At 43.1% G+C, this 24,232-nt stretch overlaps 1 protein-coding gene across 4 annotated transcripts in view; it reads right to left on the reverse strand.

Moving 5' to 3' along the window:
• Nucleotides 1–24,232, reverse strand: part of Cdc14a (cell division cycle 14A) — a 162,467-nt gene that overhangs the window by 28,056 nt on the left and 110,179 nt on the right. For all 4 annotated transcript variants that reach the window (XM_036191051.1, XM_036191050.1, XM_036191052.1 and 1 more), the window contains 2 exons: nucleotides 23,096–23,234; nucleotides 5,923–6,082 (listed from right to left, as the gene is read on the reverse strand). In XM_036191051.1, coding sequence (XP_036046944.1) covers nucleotides 5,923–6,082; nucleotides 23,096–23,234 — 299 coding nt within the window. The remainder of the gene's footprint in view (nucleotides 1–5,922; nucleotides 6,083–23,095; nucleotides 23,235–24,232) is intronic.

Below are 24,232 nucleotides of genomic sequence, written 5' to 3' on the forward strand. Positions count from 1 at the left end.
TTCAATCTACCACAGTGGAGAAGGTGTGACATGGAGGTGGAAGCACATGACAAATGACAAGTGTAGAGATCCCAACCTTGAGCTTTTCTCACCCTGAGCTGACCCACAGGCTGTTGGAGATCAGTGACAAAGAAGCCTGACCCTGAGGGAGACCCTCACACTTTGGCCCCCTAAAGGCAACGGGCTTTATTTTATTCCACCAGTTCTATGCAGACAAGACAAAACATAACAGTAATAAAATGGTGCCCATAGCTTTTAGTTAGATAATTACTGGCCAACACGTGAAGAAATGGTAGCAGAATATGCCGCAAGGGAAGTTGTTGAATGTACCACTATGAAAAGAAGTTAAGATAAAACATAGCACTTTAGGGAATAAAGATGAGAGATTCTATTTAAAAATTAGCATAGGAGTTTGAAACAGAAGTAAGTAAAAAAATAAGTCAAAGGATTTGAAGACAAATATGAGAAGTGGACTGTCAGCAAATTTAAACAATTTGGGTAGGAAAGGTGGCTGGGTCCCTTAGGCCAATGTTCTTTTCAGTGTGCAGGCGTTGAACCTGTACAGTGTCAAAGTTAGGGGAACACACAGATACCTTCACAAGAAACTCCTGAGATCAGAAGGAAGATTAGGTTTCAGAAGTTGGAGGTGTAGCTCTGTGGCAGAGCTGGAGCACTTGGCTAGAATAGGCAAGGCTCTGGGTCTCATCTCAACACCACCCAATGGACAGAAGGGCAAGAGGAAGAGACAAAGGACAGAAGGCAACTTAGTTTGGGTTGGTTAGAGCTCACCAACTCTGTCCTCACTGCATTGGCCAGGACCTTTGAAAGCTGGACCACTTCCCCATCACCAGCTCCCTGCCCCTTTATTCCAGTCTTCTGTGGACCTCAGCAACACCCTCTAAACTAAAGCCAGAAGAGGCACCCCAAAGTTTCCATCGGGGTGCTACCACTGCCCTCCTGATAGCCTCTGGTGGCTCCTGGAGGCATTCAGATAGGAACAGACACACCTTCTCCATCCTTAAAGGGGAAGCAAGGTACCTGAAAGTAAAGTCTTAGAAATGTGCTTGACTTACAGAATTTTCTAAGAGGTACCCAATTCATGAGCACTTGATGGGCACAAAATGCAGTAGTTCAAAGATGTGACTCTCCAAGATGTAGCACTACTTTCTTGTGTGGTCAATCATGAATTCACATGATCAGACCTGCATCTAATGAACATCTCTAAGTCAAGAGCATCTCCTGGTTGGGAGATGGATGCTGGAAGACAACCCTAGAGCAGCTAAATGAAAGACGGAACTCATCGTGACTCTGAGAGAAGTTTCAGAGGAGGAGCTGGCAAAGATATGGTTCTAAGTCCTGTGTGGAATGTAGTAGAGCCACACTGGGGACTCACAGAGAAACACAGTCTGCAAACCAAGGCACCTACGTTCAAAGGACAACTCACCAGAGACTGTGTGTTACCTCGGGCAGGACCACCTTCCTCTACCTCTTTTCAGTCTTTCTCAAAGGGTCCTTGTTCTGGTGGCTGTGCTGTATGGTTACATGGTTAATCCATGTAAGGTGCTTAAAATGGTTCTTGGCACACAGTGGGTGCTACCTAGGTGGTTGTCACTCCAAACTCCTAGTTTAGCTCAAATATTTGTACTCTAAATAAAGCTCTTCGCATCCCCTTCCTCTGGCTACTTCCTTCTAGAATTCCAATCCACAATGGCTTCTTGTGCCCCTGAAAATCATAGAGAACCCTTACTTTTGGTATTGTTTTGTGTTTCACATGTGATGCCATTGGGCTGTTTGCATCCATATCAGTTCCATATGTCTGTGCTCTTTTATTCTCAGGACTGAAATGCTAAGCTTTCTGTGTTCGTTCAAGTAACAAGTCCTAAGACTGTGCAGCCCAGGAATCAAAATGTGATGGGAATCGGCTGAAAACCTCAGCATGGAAGAAAAGCTCGAAGCTCAGCAGGAGTAGAGGGCGGGCAGAAGCTGCCCCCGCATGGGTGGTGAAGGAAACAAGCTGAAGGCCTGCAACGGCACGCATTGCATGAGCGCCTAAGGGTTCCTAACAATTCTGAGTGTGCTGCAAAATTCACCAAAAAGCCCCAGCCTTTCCGGTTACTGTTATCTTTTACTCTGGCCCTCTCACTCAGCCATTCCAGTGCTTCTTAGTGACCAATCACAAGAAAACTGCTGTAGATCCATAAAACCAAACGTAATGGAGAGTCTCTGCTTTCCATCTTTTGTTTTTATAATGGCAATGTTTTTATAATGCCTTTTCTACTTTATATACAAAGTAAATAAATCCAGAACGACCATGGACGCCTCCTTTACACATCAGGACAGAATGTGAAACACACTAAAATCCTTACAGAGTTCTTATTTTTCCACTTGAAAATCACAAAACAATAAACACATCACCAACTCTGCTGAGTCCATTCACTCCCCGCCCCCTACTTGTGCACTGTTCTGTGGCTGGTCCTAGACAGACACATCTGGAAAAGCGTCCAGAAGTATTCATTGTGTAAGGTATCAACTCTGTATGACATGGCCCAAAAGCCACATGGAAGCCTTTATGGAAGACCATACCACCTGTTATAGTATGGATGTAACATAAAGGCTTTTGTGTCTGAAGACTTGGTCCCCAGCCAATGGTGCAGTTTTGGGAGGATGTGGAGCTCTCAGGAGGTGTGGCCTGGTTAGAAGAAATAGGATGTTGAGAGGGATGGGGGAAGGCAGGAGTTGAGCTTTAGAGCCTTGCCCAGCTTCCAGGCCTAAATTCTCTGTGACATGAAGAAACAGCTGCCATATGCTTTCGCTGCCATGGAAACACCCAACGCCATGCCTTCCCTGCAATGATGGACTCTGTCTCCTCAAACCACAAGCCAAAATAAACCCTTTCTCCCTAAGGTGTTTCTTGCCTGATACTTGGTCCCAGCAATGAAGGAAGTGGCTAATATCCCACTGTACTCTGGCACCTGAGGGAGTTTTGTTTGTTTTATTGTTCTTCATTTCCTTACTCTAACGGTAAGAACAGCAGCACTTCTGAATGGCTAAAATGAAAATAACTACTGATGGACACTACCCAAAATCACATTCTCTGTGTTTCCCCCAAGTTCATACGTTGAGGTTCTAACCCACCGTGATGGTAGTTAGAGGTGGGGTCTTTCAAGACTGGTTAGATCATGAGGCAATCCTCCCTGCATCCCATGAGGACAAGGAGAATGTACCATCTATGACCAGAAGATAGGCCTCCATTACACAGTGACTCTGCCAAGGCCTTGCTTGACCTTGGACCTCCCAGCCTCCAGAACGCCCTGAAATAAATTACTATTGTTTATAAGCCACTCAGTTTCTGGTATTTTGTTGTAGGAGCTTGAATGAACTAAGCTGGGGAAGAGACATCAATATATAGATGTATACTTCAAGCTGAGATATTTTAAATTTCAGTCATACTGCATCCTCAGATCTTCCCATGGTAAAGGATAATTAGTCCTGAATTAAACAAATGGAATGTAAAAATGGAGAATGAAATGATCTGCTAGATCAGTGGTTCTCAACCTGGGGGTTGCAATCCCCTCGGATGGTTAAATGACCCTCTCATAGGGATCTCCTGGGACCATCAGAAAACATATTTACATTACAACTCATAACAGTAGCAATATTACAGTTATGAAATAGCAACAAAAATAATCTTATGGTTGGGGGTCACAGCATCAGAAATGCTGAGAACCACTGGGGTAGATAGTAATTTAAAAGAGACTGTAATTTAGAAAGCATTTGTTGGTGAAAGGCAGCTGTGTTCTTCAGATAGAGAGATAAATGTTACACTCATCTTTTAGAAGTCACAACCTAGAACAAGGAAGAAAAGGTGTTCTTGTTCAGGACAATTAGCTCATTAAAATTTAGTTCAGACCCTTTCATTTGCTGCTTATAGTCCAGACTGCAACAGAGGCAAGAAAAAGTCCACAAAGGTCTGGACATCACGACCTTGGCTAGGATTTACACTTCGTCAGCACAGAGGACTCAAACAATAAACTCAGCCATATCATCTGTGACCGCCTGGGAGACAAGCTTTAAAACCAGCTCCTTCAGTGTGCCCTAGAATGAAGGTCCCCTCCCCTCCCCAAGCTCTGGATGTCTCTCAACCAAGAGAAGTCTTTGGGGGGGGGGGGTGCCAAGCATTGGTTTGAGACAGCTATGCACTCGTTCCAGGAGGGCTGTTTGGGTCTAAGCTTCCTCAGAGCCCTGGTCTGGTTCAATGGGCATCCAGCTGAGGGACTGTAAACTATACTTATCACCTAAATATTTCACCAGACTCTTTTATTTATGCATGTGTCTGTGAGACACTCAACATGTGTGTACATATACATGTCTGTCAATGTCCAAAGTTCCAAAGTTGACATCAGCTATCTTCCTCGATGACCCTCCACTTTACTTGCTGAGGCAGGGTCTCTTACTGAACCAAGTTTGCTGACTCTGCCTAGTGTATCTAGCCAGCTTGCCTCGGGCAGCCCCTGCCCTTGCCTCCCCAATTCTGAGAGTATAGGTGACTACCACACTTGTCCGGATTTTCTGTGGCTTCTGAGGATCTGAACTCCAGTTCTCACACCCACAAGGCAACAGCTTTATTGGCTGAGCCTTCTCCCTACCCATTCCCATTTCTTTTGCCTCTTTAGAAATATAAAAATACAACCCCAATTCTTAGCTTTACTTCAGGCACAATGTTACTCAAAGAGCTACTTTAGTCGGGTCAAGCATGAAGGCTTGTGCCTATAATCCCAGATTCAGGAGGCTGAGGCAGGTGAGTCACCCTGAGCTCCAGGTTAACCTAGGCTACAGACCCTTTCTTGGGAGATCTGGGGGAGAAAGAGCAAGCTAAACTACGCATTGAATACCAGGTTCTGAAAGTGATTCCACTATTCAATAATTCAAGACTCTTGGGCAAATCACATTTTTGGAACTCTCATTTCTTATCCACAGAAAAGAATTAGAACAAATGATACTAGTACAGTTATTTCCAACTCCAAATTCTTTGTAAGTCACTTCCTGCTGCCTCAGAGGTAGTTGGGAACAATAGAAAAAAAAAAAAATCATGAGTTTGGAATCAGACAGACACAGATCGAATCATGCCTTAAAACTGAAGTCAACACATCTCCGGAACACAATTTCCTTACTACAAAACAGATATTACCTAATTCACTGGGTGGAAATGCAGACTAGAGCAGCTGCTAGAGAATGACTGTTTAAAGGAGGTTGTTAGAGGGGAGACCGGATAAAACAAGTTGTCCTAACTCTGCTTTCCCTCTGCACACTTTAGAAATCAAAATGAATCAGAGGCTTTCAAAGTACCACTTGTGCTAGGTACATTTTCTGCAAAAGCAGCATCCAACGTTATCTTCTTGGTTATCTATTTTTGTTTTCAAATGGAATCTATGCTTTTCTGTTGGCTTTCTATAAATATTCCTTACATCAGAATCACTCTCCTTATAACTGTTCTCCTTAAATGATTATTTTATTTCTTCCTTTATAAAGACAACTGGTTTCTTTGTTCTGCTTTGTACTCTAGAGATCAGTGACTCCAAGCTTAGGAACTCAGCCCGCCCTCCCAGGAGCTCAGGGAATAGATAAGGTCTCCGGGCTGGTGATATGGCTTAGCAGACAAAGACACTCGCCACCGAGCCTGATGACAACCTCAACTTGATCCCCAGAACCCACGTGGTAAAGGTGAGAACCAATTCCCAAAAGTTGTCCTCTGAGCACCACATATGTGATGTAGCATGCACAGAAACACACACACACACATAAATATATAAATAAACAAATATTTAAAGAAGAAAGAAAAGATAGATCCATGTGACATGTGTTCAGTGGGGGAAACATGAAGAATACCGGTGTTAAGGAGATAGACTCCTGGGGAAAACTCACCTCTGCAAACCTTTCCGCACTTTGCAATTTAGATAAGTTTCCACCAATAGACATATCATCCAAGCTAGACATAATTTTATTAATACTTCCTTCACTGGAAGGTCTATTTTTCAGTTTGGATCGAAAAATGTCTCCTTGGACCCACAATGATGCTTGTTTTCTGTCAAAATGAGAGAAAATAAAATATTTAAACTATAATCACTGTCTCAATGTTACGATATCTAACAAGAAAGATATTAACAAAATATTTAACAATTAGACTAGAAAGGTGATGAAATCATAGACCATTATGTTTCTAAATAAATTAAATATTTTAAAACTTAGATGAGATTTTTTAAAATATGAACAATAGTTCAGAAATCTAGCCACACCAGTTTACTAAGGAATCAGGCGGTCTCTGTCTTCTATTGTGGTAGAAGTTGCTTTTGGAAACTGCTCCTCAAGTTGTATTTTCTAAGCCTAGGATATATAAACTGATGATGTTAGCACACCACTGAGTCACAGTTGATTTTCTATATCAGCTGTAAAAATACCATTTAAAACAACCTTCTTTCCTTTGTACAAATGTTTAGAAAAGTGTAGCCTGGCCTCTTATATTTTTACATCTTCAAAGCATCCTGCCTTTTGTCTACCCCCAGCCTCTACATCACAACAATATCTATCCTAGTCCTGATCGGATGTTTGACTCTTCTTATGGGCCTCAAATAGTAGTAAAAAAGCAGAATCCTGGACAGAGAAAGAACAGGTCAGAAGATGGATGATTAATTCATCCAGGAACATTCAAGAACTTATTGCAAGGGAGAGTCTGCTTTATCACAAATGTTGACAAGTTCAGATACATGAAGCATAGATAAAAAGGTGGAATTTAGATAAAAGACAGACTCCTTGACCCTCAAGATATTTCTTAAGATGGGGAAAGCAAACAATTGAAATCCAGCATAATGAGGCTCTGGCTTATACAAGACTCAAGGCAAAGGAGCCAAGCCCTATCTACAGGAATCAGACATCCCCTATGAGCCCAGAGGTAAAGTGTCTGTGTGCACATGCACCTGCATACACATATGCACGTACACACACCTCCCCTCCCCCCCCCCCCCCCCATAAAAAGGGAAGTCTACCATTAAGCACATTACAGTGCAGAAGTTGCATATCCCTCCTTTTAAAAACCATGTTGGTGATTGGCCAACCTATACCATCCAGGTTTGCAAAGTATATCAGCTGCCAGAATTGTGCCTAAGGGCACATTTCTCAGAATGCATCTCTGTCCTTAAGTGATGCATAACCCCATCTGGAAAGACAAGCAGGACTCACCCATCCAAGATTATCCTCCCCAAAAGCAAGCATGAGTGGAGGAAATGGCCTTGAAGAGAATGCAGGGCTGTTTAATTTGGCTGTAGCACAGGATGTGGAGAAGCATCCTTGCTCATGATGGGTCTCAGGTGTCACGCTAAGATGTTTAAATGCAATGCTCCAAATACAGAGGTTATGGTAGCATTTTCCAAGATGTAAAAGAACACAGTATGAAATGGGAACAGAGGCAGAAGGACCTTAAAGAAGGCTAAAGTGAAAAGAAACATCCAATTCAAACCTAAGTTACAAGATGAAAACTCAGATACAGCCCCAGGATGAAAATTGCAAAGTGACAACTTCCACTTGCTTAGTTTAAAGACTCAACCTGCCCTGTCTCTGGAAAGACTTGATCTGAACCTGAATATTAAAGATGAATAAGATGTCAGAGCTGAACCGAGTGTTGCTAAGCAATGATGTACGCAATTGCTTCTTGAGCAAAAGGAAGCGGTGTTCCACGCAGATCCCTTTCTTAGACGACGCACACTGCGCTAGCTTTTATAGTGGTGTCTGCCATCCCTTAAAAGCCTCCTCTCAAACAAAAGAAGTCAAACATGTATTGTAAAGTATTTAGCATTGAAAACTCAGTTCTTGTAAAGCTAACACATCTGCTGAAAGCCAACCTTCCAATACTGGAGCACATCTTCCCCAGAGCAAGAAATGACTGGCCCTTCGCTAGTAGATGTGCTTTGGAGCGACAGGAAGAGGTTTATATCTTGATTTGAATGCAGCCTTCTAGAAAGAGGTAGCCAAGGTTGGCGTAATTGATTTTGGCTGCATCCTGGCCCAAATTAGTCAGATTTGGGATAGACCAATGTGGAATATAAGAAAAGAACTAAATAACTTGGCTTCATAGGCGAGCGAGTATGTAATTGGTTTGGATGCCTCTTTGTAAATAGCTACTTTTAGTGCAACTTGGGTCGCGCTGTTCTAAATATTTCTGGGTTTGAGTACAGGACACGCAGAAGTCGCTGAGCAGCTGTTTCTATTTGGGGATAACATGTTCTCCCTCGTTGCCTTAAGGTAAGACAACACTATTAAATTATCCCAGCTCTTCGATGCTATCACTTCTTCTGCCACACTGCTGACCATGGTGGACCAACTTTGACCCCAGTGCCCATAAAAAGCCATGATTTGGTCATTTGATATAGAAACCTAAGCCATTTTATTTTGAGCTTGTATATGTATGTGGTGTGGTGAGTGTGGGTGTGTGTGTGTGTGTGTGTGTGTGTGTGTGTGTGTGTGTGTGTGTTTGTACATGTGTGCATGTGGAGGCCTGAAGATGTCTTCTTCAATCATCTTCTACTTTGTAGACTGAGGCAGAGTCTCTGAGTTGACCCAGAGCTCGAGGACAAGCTAGTCTAGCTAACCAGCCTGCCCCAGTGGGTCCCCTCTCTGCCTCCCAAATACACAGGTTACAGGCAGGCCATTGAGTCTATCTGGCCCTTCTGTGGGTTCTGAGGATCTGAACTCTGGTCCTCATGATTGTGTGGCAAGTGCTGAGCCATCTCCTCGGCTCCCTAACCCATTTTCTAGTTTGGTCTAGCATTGACCAGAGGACCAATCCACTCTGTGGATAGCCTCACGTCACAGAGCGATGACAGACACAGAGGTGATTCCTAACTTAGAGTATGCATTAGTGAAACAGCCTAACTAGATCAAAAAATGCTGGACAAGAAGCAACAAACAAGAGACACAGAGTGAGCCAGAGAAAAGCACTCAGAAAGTCACACGATGATGAAGTCCCAGTGGAAGACTGTAGAATCCTGATGGTAGAGGAGGAAGGCTTGTACTCCTGAAGCATACTAAATTACTAGAAGAGTAAAATGATTTGGGATAGACTTTAAAAGACTCAAGTAGATAAATCTACTTTTAGGGACAGAATTCCCATGATCAGCTGCTAGACCATCTGCATGTTCGACCAAGATGCAAACCTTTTCACAAAATCTACCATGTTCCTCTTTCAACTCCTATTTCTGACCATTTGGGACAAGGACACAGAGCATCATTTGGCTGCATGTGGAACCAGCATGCATTACTGATGGAGATGAGGTATGGAGCAGTTGCTGTGGAAAGCAGCTTGGCATGCCTCAAAAGGCTACACAAAGAATTACACATAGTCCAGTAAAAAACAACTGAGCACAGGTCCTCAAACAGATACTCACACACTGGTACTCAAACCAGCAACACTTACAATATTCCAAAGTTGGGAACAACTCAAATGCTCATTAACAAGTTAATGGGTACACAAAATATATGCATACAGTGGAATAGTATTCAGGCTTAAAATGGAAGGGAGGGGCTGTAAATATAGCCCAGTTATAAAGTGTTTGCCTTTCATCCCCATCAATGCAAAACAAAAAAAAAAAAAAAAAAGACAGCTGAAATGCAGATGCATGCTACAAAGAACATGCTACGATTGTGACATGTGTAATTAACTGCTATGAAGTGAGTGAACTATGAAAACATGCAAAATCAAATAAGCCACATAGTATATGAGGTACCTAGACTATGAAAATTAATACAGCAGGAAGGTAGAATGGAGATCACCGATAACTGGAAGAAGGGGTCAGTGGAGGTTTATCGTTTAATAGATACAAAGTTTTTGTCTCAAATGATTTAAAAAAGATTCCATAAATAGTGGGAATGGCATAAGAATACTGTGAATGTACTTAAAATCAATTAACTATACATCTAAAAGTGGTTAAATTTTTATGGTTAAAAGTAATATTTAATTTAATAACTTATTACAAAAAAAATTAATTATCCAAACTTTTATCTAGTGTAACTGGCATAAGTATTCAAGGTAACTTTCTTATGCCACAGCAGTTGAAACTTCTAGCAATTGGTGTCAACGTTTGAACCAATATTAAGATTTTTTTTTCTTCAGTAATTTTTAATGTCAACTGATGGCCATTAAACAAGTTGAAAAGTTCAAGAGTAAACATTAAAAATAAAATCAGCAGTTTATGTAACTAAAAATGTGACTTTTGACAAATAATGTAAACTAAAACTTAAGCAAAATGCTTACTATTTTGATACACAAACCACAGTATCTTCCACTCTTGAATTATAATTTTTATTTTATTTTATTTTTTATTTATTTGTTTGTTTGTTTGTTTATTTATTTGGTTTTTCGGGACAGGGTTTCTCTGTAGCTTTGGAGCCTGTCCTGGACTAGCTCTGTATACCAGGCTGGCCTCGAACTCACAGAGATCCACCTGCCTCTGCCTCCCGAGTGCTGGGATTGCAGGCGTGTGCCACCACCGCCCGGCATAATTTTTAATGATATTTAAGATTTCAAGTTTTTATATTTTAGGAAAGGCCAAATATTGAATGTTTAAATTTGCTATTAAAACGTTTAAGCTGCGCTCCTTGACCTACTACTAAATGTACCTTTAAAAAGGTCATAAAAAGAAATGACAGCAAACCCAGTAATTACCCGGGTGGCTGATGATAAACTTGAATTTCTGACCCTCCTGCCTCCATCTCCCCACTGCTGGGATTACAGGCCACATGTGCCACCACAGCCAACATACATAGTTCAATTGGGGTTCAAACCCAGGGCCTCATGCATGTTAGCAAGCACTCCAACGTAACTTTAATCCTCACCCCAAGCCATGGTTTTTGTGGTGGAATATAGTGCACATGGGTGGTGGACATGTGTATGTTCGTGTGTGTATGTGGAAGCCAGACAATCTCAGGTATTTTTTCCATCTCAATATACCTTACTTTTTGAGACAGAATTCATTATGGAGCTTGGAGCTAACAACTGTCTAGAGTATCAGGTTGGCAAGCCTTGGTGATCCTCCATCCTCGCCTCTCCGGCTCTGAAATTAAAGGGGCAAGCCAGAATACCTAGCTTTTTAAGTGGGTGTTGGGGAACAGACTTGGGTGCCCATGTATTGCTGCCTAGGTGACTAGCCTCCAGACAGGGCTTGAAAGGAATCCATGGTGTCGGCATAAACTATGTATGACTTTTTTATCTGAGTGGGTTAGGGAAAAAGACACTCACACACTCTCCTGATGGTTTCCTTCAGATCCTTTCTTTGTTCTTTTACATTCTCTGTCTTCATTTTCCTGGTTATTTACTTCTCTCATTCTTGCTATTTTCCTTCTAACTCTATCTTTATTCTTGATGTTTCCCTTCTAGTTCCTTCTAATTCTCTCATACTTGATGTTTTCCTTCTAACTCTCATTCTTGATATTTTCCTTCTAATCCATTTTAACTCTATCTTTATTCTTTCCCTTACAGCTCATATACCCCAGCAAAATCTTTCAGGCAATATAAAAATTACAATGTGGTTACATTCTGTTTTTCAAGTGAATGATTACAATGAATACAAAACAAACAGTAACAAAACAGCATGTTTTCCACGTCCCTTACATGATCAAACGTTTTATGTATTATAGGCAAAAAACAAATTATCCCAAGAACTCACATATACTCATATCCAAGCAATTTGTTATAGATTAACTGTGGAGGCAAGCAAGGTATTCTTCTCAGTCAGGTCTTTTACTGGCAGGCTGCATTTTGCAGTTACAAAGAAAGAGCCAATTACTTTATTAATTATCTTGAAAGATAACCTTATAAGGAATTTTAAAAGAATCACAAATTTAAACTTTTATATATGAAAAGGAATCAATCAGTCTACTTTAAATCTTTAGGGTACATACTCAATCATCATTAGATTTTTATGTCAGGAGATTGAGGGCAGAAATGGCTATAAGGAACTAATCATCACCTTTGGTCATCAATTCTAGCAAGAAAAGTATGTCAACTAATAATAATTGGGCTGCTTTGTTCTTGTCCCTGACCTTAAAGAGTTCCTCACTCAACTATGGGCCTTTCTAAAACTTTAGATTGTCTTCTTGGGTTTTTCACCTCAAAGCTATTTGACAAAAATATCTTAGTCTAACTTTAAGTTATTTTCAAAGCTGTGTTTCAGCTATTATGCACTCTGAAACCTGTAGACACATCTCCCAACATTAAAGTTAAAAGAATTTAAGCTAACTGGGCTAACTGGGACTCAACTGTTTTTCTTAATCATTAACCTAAGCCACAGTCTATACAGCTCCTCAATGGAAACTCATTATGTCCTAGCTGTGTGATACTTCCTTATATTTATTTTTTATTCATCAAAACTCTGTATAAACTAACTATTATTATCAATTAGACAGTACATCTTAGGACAAATCATCTTCATAATAACCTACAGGTAAAAATACCCAGGAAAACGGGATGTTTCCATGAGATAAACACACTACATTATAGGCAGTGGGGAACTCCCCACACCCATTCACACCATGCCAGATACCAGAGGAAGCTGGCAGGGGCAAACATGTAAAGGCACAGCAGAAGCAATAAACACTCTGGGGTCTGTGGTCTCGGGGCCTTGCCTAACCAAGACTGATCCATCAGGGAGTTTTCTCCTGGTGGGCTGACACCTTGAACTTCCATTGCCACCTGCTGCTCCTCTGACATGGCCACTGGCACTCATGTTAATGTGTCAAGCACTTAATCAACTGACCTCTCTCCCTGGCCCCAGTTTCCCATTTCCTACATAGTTTATCTTATTTTCAGTAACTTTGTAAAACAAAAAGTAGTGGTTAAACTATTAGTTTCTCATCTGACTCAACCCAATTGTGAAATTAAGTCACCAAGTTCTCTAAGCACCAGTGAAATGTGCAATGTGGTATAACTCGGCAACTTGTGGTCTGTGTTGGTTTGACTGAGAACGGCCCCATAGGCTCATTTATTTGCATGTCTGGTCATCAGGAAGTGGCACTATTGGAAAAGATTAGGAGATATGGCCCTGTTGGAGGAAGTGTGTCACTGGAGGTGGGCTTTAAGGTTTTCAAAATCCCAAGCCAGGCCCGGTGGCACTCTCTTCCTGTTGCCTGCAGATCCTGATGTAGAACTCTCAGCTACCTCTCCGGCACCATGTCTGCCTGCATGTGTCCATGTGTCCCACCATGATGATAAAGGGTAAGCAAGTGCCAGTTAAGTGCTTTCTCTTCTAAGATTTGCCTTGGTCATGGTATTTCTTCACAGCAATAAAATACTGACTAAAACATGGTAGAACAGAGTAAAAATGAGCTGAAGTCCCTTGTCAACTGAATATGGGGTGAGGACCAGCATCATGACACACAGGTGAATCATGTTAGAAATGCAGACTTTCAAGGTCCACCTCAGATCTGCTCAATCAGGACGAGTGTTTAACAAATGACTCTTAGGCACTCTGATGTCAGAGGGGCACTGAAGAGCAGGCTTGCAACTAACTGAAGATGTAGAAAAATAGCTAACTGATGACAGCTAACAATTAATAGCTATGCTAGCAGAGCAGGATGATGAACTTGTGAATCCATGGATTGAAAAGGATTGGAGTGGGGTAGGAGTGGGCTGGAAAGATGGCTCAGCAGTTAAGAGCACTGGCTGCTATTGGAGAGGACTCAGGTTCGGTTCCCAGCACCTACATCAGGTGGCTCACAACTACCTGCAACTCCAGTTCCAGGGGATCCAATGTCCTCTTCTGGTCTCCACAGGCACCTGCACTCACCTGGTGCACATATAGAAAAGCAGGCACACACATATACACAAAATAAACCTTTAAAAAACAAAGCTGAAAAGGTTTCAAACACAAAATTGCTACTTTGGAAAGATAATTCAAAACACAGCTCCCTGCGGTGTCTAGGTTTCCAGCCCCGTGCAGGTTCTCTGGGGGGAGTCTGAGTAGAGTGGGACATGGGCAAGAAATGGAGTCTAACAAACAGCCTGACTCCACATGTCTACAAGTTGTAGGCTCTTTGAGGAGCAGCGTTCAGGCAGACAAATGACAAGAGTGATATCTGTGTGTCATCCTAAAGATCTAGAGGGCATTTAATAGAAGAAACATGTCGTGATAATATTTATAGCTTAAGAATGGTATTTTTGGTTTTAGGTTTAGGAAAAACGCTTGATGTGTATTTTGAACAAACGTGGCTTTATTTATATCCTAGGGAAATCTTTAAATAGAGAACTATCAGACCATAACAAAGGAGAAGCTTGGAACTGCTGAGGTGTCTCAACTGAGCAACAATTTGCAGAAGTGCCGCCCTCGGACACCTCTCTCCCCACCAGTGACATACGAAGAGTGTGGATCTAGAACACATCCATCCACCTGGACATACACTTTTTTCTAATTTTCAGGGAAATTAGGGTATGACTAACCAGCTTTCCTATAGACACAGATTTAGAACTGATACAGCTCAAAAGGCCCTGATTGGCTTTTCAGTTCTGAAAGGGAAAAATGCAGTCCCTCATGCCTACTCCATCATTTGTGACAGACGGAGAAACTGAGCGGTTGTCTCCCATTTCTCTCCTAACGGCCCTCTTAATTATTCACGCTTTTGCGTCATCTCTGACTTCATACTCCCCATCCTTCACAGAATCGGTCTTCAGAGCCTATTTTTTCCCCCTTCAAATGTTCCTGGTACGTGTCTCTAACTCTTGAGCCTGTCTCCCTGACAGATTGCTGCAGTCTCCTTTTTAGCCTCTCTAATGCCGACCCCCATCTATCTGATTCATCGTGTGCAGGCGGCAGCTTGGTCCTCCTTGAGCAACGCTGGCACCACACGACTCCCCCATGTCAAATGCTCCAAATTAAAAAACAGGACAACAACAAGAAGTTCAGATGGGTCTCACCTGTCGCTGGAACCTGTGCATCTTTCTGTCAGAATCTCCTGACTATGCAAAGACGCACAAGCTTCTGCAGAGGGCCCCACACACAGCGGTTCAAAGGAACACAGAAGTTCACTTCCTTATTACTCTGCAGTTTGGACATCTAATCATAGTTTCAGAGAGCTAATGCCAAAATGTACGCAGGACTAGTTCCTTTTGGAAGCTCTGAGGAGAGAATCTGTTTCCTCATCTTTATCAGCTTCCAGTGACTGCCAAATTCCTTAACATGTTCCCTCCCTCCACCTTCATAGTGCGTAGATGTAGCCTCTGCATTATCGCCTTCTCTAAGCGAGTCCCTGATTCTTTTCAGAGACCTTAAGCTCCAAACAGGTGCACAGGGTAGTTCAGGATACTCTCACCAAAACCAAGATCCTTAATCAGTTCTGCAGAGTGCCTATTTCCTTATAGTTATACCACAGGAACAAGGAATTGTAATGTGCCCTGTCCTGTTGGGGACATCATGCAGCCTAGCATAGCAGACATCATGCCAAACACTATAGCCACACCGATTTTCTCAAAAGATAAGCCGCAGCACCACTTGAAGGAAGGTGAAGTACACATACTTTCCCTCATTCTTCCCACTAAACAAAATGTTTAGATCCCATATATGAAAAAAACCAATGAAGACTCAGGAAACAGATGAAGGTAAACTGCATAGGAACCATGAGACTCAAGAGACACCATAGCAATGAGGTCGCAGGGGTTTCTTTTTGCCATATAAATCCTGCATTTGCTTCTAAAGACGGGAACGATCCACAAATGATGATGGAATAGGGTTTTTCCCATCAATAAAACCTTGCTTTCTATAATCAAAGGACCAGAAAAGGGGACCCTAGGAAAACTGGAAAACTTTCCACAGTCCAGCCAAACACGGCAGTTCAAGAAGGAAAAACAAAAGCGGCCCTATTCTAGGCCACCAGCAAAGGCTGAGAGGAGATCTTAGAATCCCACCCTACCACATCAGCCTGGGCTACAAAGAAAGACTTTACTTCAAGAAAGTGAGAAACAGGGAGAAAAAAAAAACACTATTTAAAAACTAATGAAACCAAAAAAGCCAGTTGAGGAGGTATAAAAATAAACTTCTAACCAGCCTGACAGAAACAGAAGGGCACAAATGATAGCAGACCTGAGTCACAGATCCTGAGCTGCCCTGGGTCTACATCTTCAGATCAGGGATGCTGAGCTGATAAGCCATATACAAATATTGCCAAGTCTGAAAAACTTGGAAATCTAAAACATGAGAGACATTTAGGAAGAATTGAAATCATGAGTGCCATCTTTAGGCAGATATAGGTGGTACACGCCTGTAATCCCTGCACTCTGGGAGGATGGAAAGTTCAAGGACAGCCTGGGTAACAAAGCAAAACACTATCTCAAAAAGAGAGAATTAATATGGACTGTATATAATCTCTTCCTGTAATAGAAGAGCAAAAGCAAGACCCGGGGCTCCTTATGAACGAAGCTGGTATTAACCTCACACAAAAAAATAGAGCGCGCGCGCGCACACACACACACACACACACACACACACACACACACACACACACACACAGAGTGTATCATTACCACTTACAAATTCAGACATAAAAGTCCCCAGTATCAAAATGACAAGTGGGATTTACAGATATGCACAAAGGATTGCATACCATGACCACATGGGGCTTATTCTAGGAATTCCATATCCATATCCAAAACACAATCTCTGAAACCCACCACGCCAACAAGATAGAGAAGAAAACTGTAAGCCAGGTTAGTGTTGCACAGGTGATGCCCACTCTCAGGAGCTTGGGACACGTGAATCATAGATTTGAGTCCAGCCCAGGCTACACAGTGAATTCTAGAATGACTTGAGTGACAACTGTGGAGTCTTGTCTAAAAAAGGAGGGAGGAGAAGAGAAAAAAGAGGATGAAGAAGATAAGGATGAAGGGGGGAAGGGGAGCCTTGGTCATAGCAATGAGCAGAAAAAGCCTTGAAAAAATTGAAAATCAAGATTGATAGGAACTCAGAAAAACAGAAATATATGGAATATCCACAAATTAGTGAAGAATGTCTTCAGGAAACCTCCAACAATTCGCATCAACTTAATGATGAGTGCCTGGGTCCACATCCCCACTCCCCAAGGAGTGAGGATCCAGAGCTAGACAAGGGGGTCTGCTTTAATCCCACTCATCAAAACGCTGGAAGTTTTAGTCTATGCAGCAAGAGAAGAAACAGAAGGGTACAGACTAGAAAGCAAATCAAACTGTCCTGTTGGTGGACTGTACCACTATATACACAGAAGTCCCCTGCCCCATCACTAACATCCACATCCACATGCACATGGCATGGAGGCACCCCTCCTAATTTTTAGGATACAAAATACACATTTTTAAAAAATCAACTGTTTTCCTACTTACTCACAATGAGCATGGTGATATGGAAATAAAAATGTCATTTATAATCATCAAAACAAAACTTAAGCATAACGCAAACAAGACATGAATTCTGAACACAGCTGTGGTGGTATTGTGTTCCCCAAAATATTGTGCACCCTAGTAAATTTATCTGGGGTCAGAGAACAGAACAGCCACTAGATACTAGAAAATGGTGGCACTCACGCCTTTAATCCTAGCATTTCAGAGACAGAAATTCCTCTGTATCTCTGTTAGTTCAAGGCCACATTAGAAACAGCCAGGGAGTGATAGCAAAAACAGAAAGATATCTCTAAGGCATGAAGACTAGAAACTAGAAGCTTTTGGCTGGTTAAGCTTTCAGGCTTTGGAGCAGCAGTTCAGCTGAGATTCATTCTGGATGAGGACACAGAGTCTTCCAGTCTGAGGAAACAGGATCAGCTGAGGAAGTGGCAAGGTGAGGTAGCTGTGGCTTCTTCTGGTTCTCTGACCTTCCAGTATTCACCCCAATAACTGGCCTCAGGTTTGATTTTATTAATAAGACCTCTTAAGACTCCTGCTACACACAGCACACCACTGACGAAGCCAAAACAGACTGAAGTACACAGAGAGATACTTTTATGGCTCCGAAGTCTCATCGTTAGTCAAGATTCAACATTTAACATTCCAGTACCAAAATCCCAGCGAGACTGTTTGCAGATGCAGGTAAGAGTATTTTCAAACGCATGAGGAAAGAAGTCACATAAGTGATACTTAGCACAAAGAATTGAAAGTGTATGTTTACATCTTCACACAAAACAAAACAAAGGGAAATCCTGCCATGTGCAGCCAAGCAGAAGAACCTGGAGGACATTGTGTTAAGTGAAATAAGCCAAGAACAGAAAGGCAAATGCTGCAGTCTCTCACTGTACGAAGACTCTAAAAAGTCAAACTCACAAAAGCGGAGCGTGAAATGATGGCCACCAGAGCCTGGGTGTGGACGGGCTGGGAGATGTTGACCGAAGGATGCAGAATTTTAGTTAGGAGGCCTATGCTCAACAGGGCTGTGGTTCAGAAGGATGTCTAAAGTTAACAGCAAATGTACCGTCCACATGAAAATTCCTGAAGGAGTGGATTTTTAAGTGTTTGTGCCATATCAAATGGCAGTGTGTGAGGTGACATGTCTGTTAATTAGCTTCATTAGCCACTCAATAATGTGTACACACTTCGGACCACTGTGTATACCATTCAGGTATATGATGTTTACTTGTCAGATTAGAACTTAAACCAGAAGGAAGAAAATAAAATCAGAAAAAGGTTTCTGTGTGATTTGCCCATTCTAATGCAGGTCCCGAGCACTGTCTACTTAAAGCTGCCTTCTCCTCCACCCCCCCCCACCCCCCCCCCATTCTTCTTTCTGGGTTTATTCTTCTGCACAGCATCCCTCAGAGCAGCTGTATAATTGACACATTTGTCTGTTCGCACGTTTCTCCTCAACCCCGAAGTACGAGCTCCATGGGTCAGAAAGCAAGCCGTCACTTTTACTGCGAGTTCCCAGTTACCTGTGTGGTGGCTTTCAATAAACGTTGGCAAGAGGAACAAAGGAAAGAAAGAAGGGAAAGGAAGGTCCTGCCGTGTCTGAGATGATCTCAGAGGTAGACGAGAGCGATTTGGACAGGAAAATGAGAGATGACTGAGGAAAATCCAAAACCTAAAGACAAGTATAACAGCAACTGTCAAAAAGGCTAACTGTGGTGCTGAACGTTCCCCAAAGATCGATGTGGTTGGTCCCTAGCCCATGGGACAGCCGGGAAAGGAAGTACCCTTAAGAGGATGGGCACACAGGGAAGTGAAATCCTGGGGGAGGGGTGCTTTCCAGCCATAACCAGGGGCGGCCAGCTGCTTTGTCGTCCCCCCCCCCCCCCCCCCCCCCCCCCCGTCCCCCTCCCCCCCGTGCTCTCCCTGCTAGGATGCACTCACTACCCTGCAGCGTGTGTCACCCGAGGCAACAGGACCAAGCAATCATGGGTGACACCTCGGTGGCCATGAGTTAAAATAAATCTATCTTCTTGAGAGACTAATTCTTACCAGGTGTCTGTTATAACAGAGAAGTGAGGCAGAAAATAATTATCTCAAAGTCCTCTAATTAAGAACTTAGGGTGCATGTTCAAAGAAAAAGGAGACAAACTCACTTCTAAGTTGTTTACATTTAACAGAGAAAGCCTTTTGTCAGCTCTTAACAGCAACAAAGGAAAAGAAAAATTGCTGTTAACACAAAACCGCGTAGGAGAAACTTCCATGCGATGTTTAAAGTGGCGAGGAAAAAAAAGGCATTTGAAATAAAGTTTCTAAGCCTGATAACAGAAAGTATAAGGAGGAAAAGTAAGTAAACACGTTTATCCAGTACAGCCCTGCAGACTCCCATGCCCTCATCTTTACACAAAAGTGGGAGCCCCATATTGCCTCTCATTCTGCTCCCTACTCCATGCAAGCCCTGCTCCAGTGCAGACTTCTGCTCGTCCCTCAGCCGCCAGACCTGCAGAAACTGCTGGTTAATTCTCCTAAGGCCCAAGGCACACATACTCAACCGCTCTGTCACGGGTATACATCCAACAGACAGTGCAAGCAAAAGACACAAGCTAGCCAACACCGGGGACAAGCCAAACGCTCATCAAGAGAACAAAACATCACGTAGTCAAACATTCTAATGCTACAGAGCCATGCAAGTGAACAGGTGTTGTCTATCAACAGCACCAAAGAATGTGGGATTTACAAAGCTAGGTACACATACTGCTTGGTCGTGCTCAGACAGGGCTCAACAGCCCGCACAATCATCCACGGTGTGATGATTCAAAACAACAGTCACTTTGGCAGAAGAACTGGGGTTGAACAGTGAAGAACACAAGACCAGGAGTGGGGTGCCGCTGTTTTCTACTTCCTAGGTATGGAAAGGTTATACAGGGGGATTGCTTTGTTAACTCACTCCAATACCCACGTCCAGCTTCTTACAGTCCATGGTCGCTAGCTGTCACTCTATATTTTTTTTTTAATTTCACTTTGTTTTTTTGAGATAGTATCTCCCTCTATTTCCCAGGCTGGCCTATAACTCTAGGTCGCCCAGCAGGCCTTGAACTAGTGATCTTCCTGCCTCAGAACTCTGAGTTCTGGGGTTGCCATGCACCACGGTAGCACCTCGTTTATTTAGCCTTCACACTGAAACAGTGGCCTGCGTGGAACACATTAGGACGTGAACAGGACTTGCTCCTTCATGTCCTGGGAGCTCAACACTCATTAGTGAAGCTCTCCTTGACCTCCCCACACAGAGAGAGCTCCTCCTACCTATGACCCTCTCCACCTGTTCCTATCACGTCTTCACGGCACGTACCATCAAACGTCATCGCACATCCACCCATTGCATACCTCTCCCAGTGGAAAGGCAAGTACCATAAGAGCCTTGGCTGAGATGCACACAGCTATACCCTGGAAGCAAGAAGACTGCCTGGAATAAGCCTGCACACAATGCACCGCTGCTGGATGAGTGTGTGTCCCAGGTGCACCAAATGACATCTCCCAGGGGCTATGCCAATCACAGGCTAGGAAAAAGCCAAACAGAAAGGAAGGGCCAAGGAAGAGAGAACAAGAGAGTAAAAAGTTAAGTCTGATACTTGGCAGACTAGCCCTGGACCACAATACTGAAGGAGACTATCTAAGAAAGGCCTAGGAGAACCCATGAGCCACACAGGCATTATTCCACACAAGTCTAAAATGCCTCCCAACACATAAAAAGTAGAAAAGAAATCTGCTTTCTGAAGGTTCTGGTCCAAGCACTACAGCACTTAGCTATGGAAGTAGGTCATTCCCGCACTTCGGTTTGCATAGGCAGATACTTGGAAAACTGTAGTGTGACTCACATGGAAGGGTGGTACCAAAGTCTTACAGATGAAAAAGGCGATGCTTCAAGCCAGAGCACAGGTGCCTCGGGACCCTAATTTCTTCTGGTACCATTAGGAGAGAAGGCAGAGAAAAATGGGGTGGAGAGAGCATTGGGAGGTGGACACTAGCAGAAAGGGGGAGGAGGATGGATGGACCCTAACATCCTGAGGCAGGGGGGGATTGGGGAGGGGACAGGACCTGAAACAGTGGCGTCCTGGGTCCTGTAAGCTGTGCCTAGCAGAGAGCCTAGAGCAAATAACAGGTCTTTTGAAGGAGCAATCTTCCAATGGATCACTTTGAGACTAAGAAAATGCCTTAAGAAACTGGTTTTAGGAATATTTGGGTTTTGAGTTTTGAACCCAGAGGCCACTAATTCAACATTACCAAGCAATTCGTATAACAGGCATAAATCCCAAGCTGCAGATGCAGAAAACGCACAACAGAAAACTAGAGGAAGCCTGTGGCTGAGAGTCTAATTAAGAATAAAATCCTAACAACAGATTAATTACGTTTGTTCCCACGGGGGGAAACCCTAGACACTTCCGTCTTTTTAACAACCCTACTTATGCATAACTTTCTTTTAAAACTCATTACACTCCCGTCTCTCGCTCTCAAGAAGAGGTTTTCCTGCTCATTTCCTGATGCTCATTTTCTTAGCAGTTATTCCCTGTAGGATTAGTAAACCAATAATCCCTCGGGCTCAGAACGTCTTCATCAATTCAGATGTTAAAAGCTTACTCGGAACATCTTTCTTATTTAGGACGCCTCATCCAAACGAAGCCAATTTAAGTCAGAATGGACCACTCTGTGGGAAAGAATGCTAGTCAGCAGAGCCGTTCGACAGGGAAGCAAAGGATGAAAGTGTCTGCATTAAGATATGAGTGACTGACAGTACGTTAGAATTGGACTGAAGGTAACTAGTACCTTCAACTCCTCACCCTAGGAGGCTGGAAGTGTTGCTCGATGGTCAGTGTGCGCTTGCATTCAAAAGCTCTGGGTTCAATCCCCAACACCACGTCACACCTTGTCATCACAGCACCCAGAAGGTAGAAGCAGAGGCATCAAAGTCATCCTCGGCTACATACTGAGGTCAAGGCCAAACAGAGCTATTTGAGACGCTACCTCAAAACCAACAAAAAAAAAAAAAAAAAAAAAAAAAAAACCTCTCCTCCTTCTGTGGGTAAATTGACATAAGTGCTTAATATTTTAAGGGGAAAACAGCTGCTTCATAAAGAGCATTCTTACAAATTGTATCTTTCTACCCAGTGGCCTAGGGTTGGATGGCAAGGCATAAGTCTAAGTGAATGTACAAGGGATCTTCCGACAATTGAGCATGAAGCTGGCAGCGACCTGGGCCAGAATGGAAATCTAGTGACTCTTCCCTTTCCATTCCACTGCAGCTTCATTAGCAGCTTGGCTGTCTCACTAAACCAAGTGGCTGACCCCAGTGGTGAGGGTTTTTGTTTTTTGTAAGTCACTCTGCTTTTAGACACGCAAACAAAGGAAAGGAACGAACATCGAACAGTGCCAAGTGGGATGACAGGAGAAAATTGCACTGTAGCCACATCACAGAAAGTGACAGAAAAGGGGTAGGCAGGGATGGTGGTGTTCTTCTCTGTCACTTGATCTAAGAGATAGAAAGTACAAGATCAGAGCACCTGAGCTGTCAAGGAACAATAGTCTACCAAAGGCGCCACCTTCTCTAACAATGCAGTTATTTTATAATTGGGCCACAGCCAGGGAACAAGAGGTAGGAAGGATCAGGGACGAGACCGAAAGGCGGTCATAGGAAAGGGTACTCACTCTTCCAGGAAGTGCTGCTGGGGTCCGATGATGGAGCCTGGTCGGCAAATTCTGATCCAAGCAATGATTTCAGCATGTGTGAACCTGTAGTGTTTCATGACATAACAGGCTATCAATGTCCCTGTTCTTCCCAGACCGGCTGTAAGGAAGGGAAACAGAAGAAATGTGAAGTGTAGCAACTGTACCCCAAAGAACAGGGGAATGACCCTGTCCACAGACTGGATTCCGAGCACAATGACAGAGCAGTGGCTGATGAGCATTCCATTTCTCTCATGTAAAAACACACATTTTTTTTCCACCAGGCGGTGCTAGCACACCCCTTTAATCCCAGCACTGGGGAGGCAGAGGCAGGCGGATCTCTGTGAGTTCAAGGTCAGCCTGGTCTACAGAGTGAGTTCCAGGACAACCAGGGCTACACAGAGAAACCCTACCTTGAAAAATGAATGTGTGTGCATGAGTGCGTGCATTTTGTGTGTGTGTGTGTGTGTGTGTGTGTGTGTGTGTGTGTGTGTGTGTGTACCTTTTTCAGGCTGGAGATGTAGTTTAATGGCAAAGTATCTACCAAGCATGCACAACACCCCTGGTTCAATTCCCCATACCGAAGAAAAGGGAGAAAACAATACAAAACAAAACCACCTTCATTTTTCTTTATACAATGGAAAGTGCAAAATGAAGCTGCCCTACATTTTAGGGTAAGAAAATGACATGATAGAAACGAGTGGATCTGGCTGGGACGGAAAGGGAGAGGTGGGAAGAAGGAAAACTGGAAAGAGGCAGGGATGCAAAGATGGCAGAGAGGGGCTGGGATACAGCCATAAGGAACAAGGCATGGATGAGAAAGGCATGTTGGTTGGGTCACAGTGAATTTTCAAATGAATACAATTTCTAACTTTGAAGTTCATCCCTGAAAACATTTCATTAGAAAAGGAAATCGGAAAACACAGTGTGGCAGCACACGCTTGTAATCCCTGAATGGAGGAGGCAGAAGCAGGAAGATGGGGAGGGTTAAGGCCAACCTGGGATAAACAGTGAGAGGCGGTCAGAAAAGAAAGAGGCAGGAAGAAGCGGGGAGAAAGGAGGAGAAAGAGGGGTCCGGAATCTAGTTAACAGCTTTGTGTATGAAGAGTCTAGGGTTGT

This window comes from Onychomys torridus, chromosome 6 (genome assembly GCF_903995425.1).
Source record: "Onychomys torridus chromosome 6, mOncTor1.1, whole genome shotgun sequence".
Classification (NCBI taxonomy): Eukaryota; Metazoa; Chordata; class Mammalia; order Rodentia; family Cricetidae; genus Onychomys; species Onychomys torridus.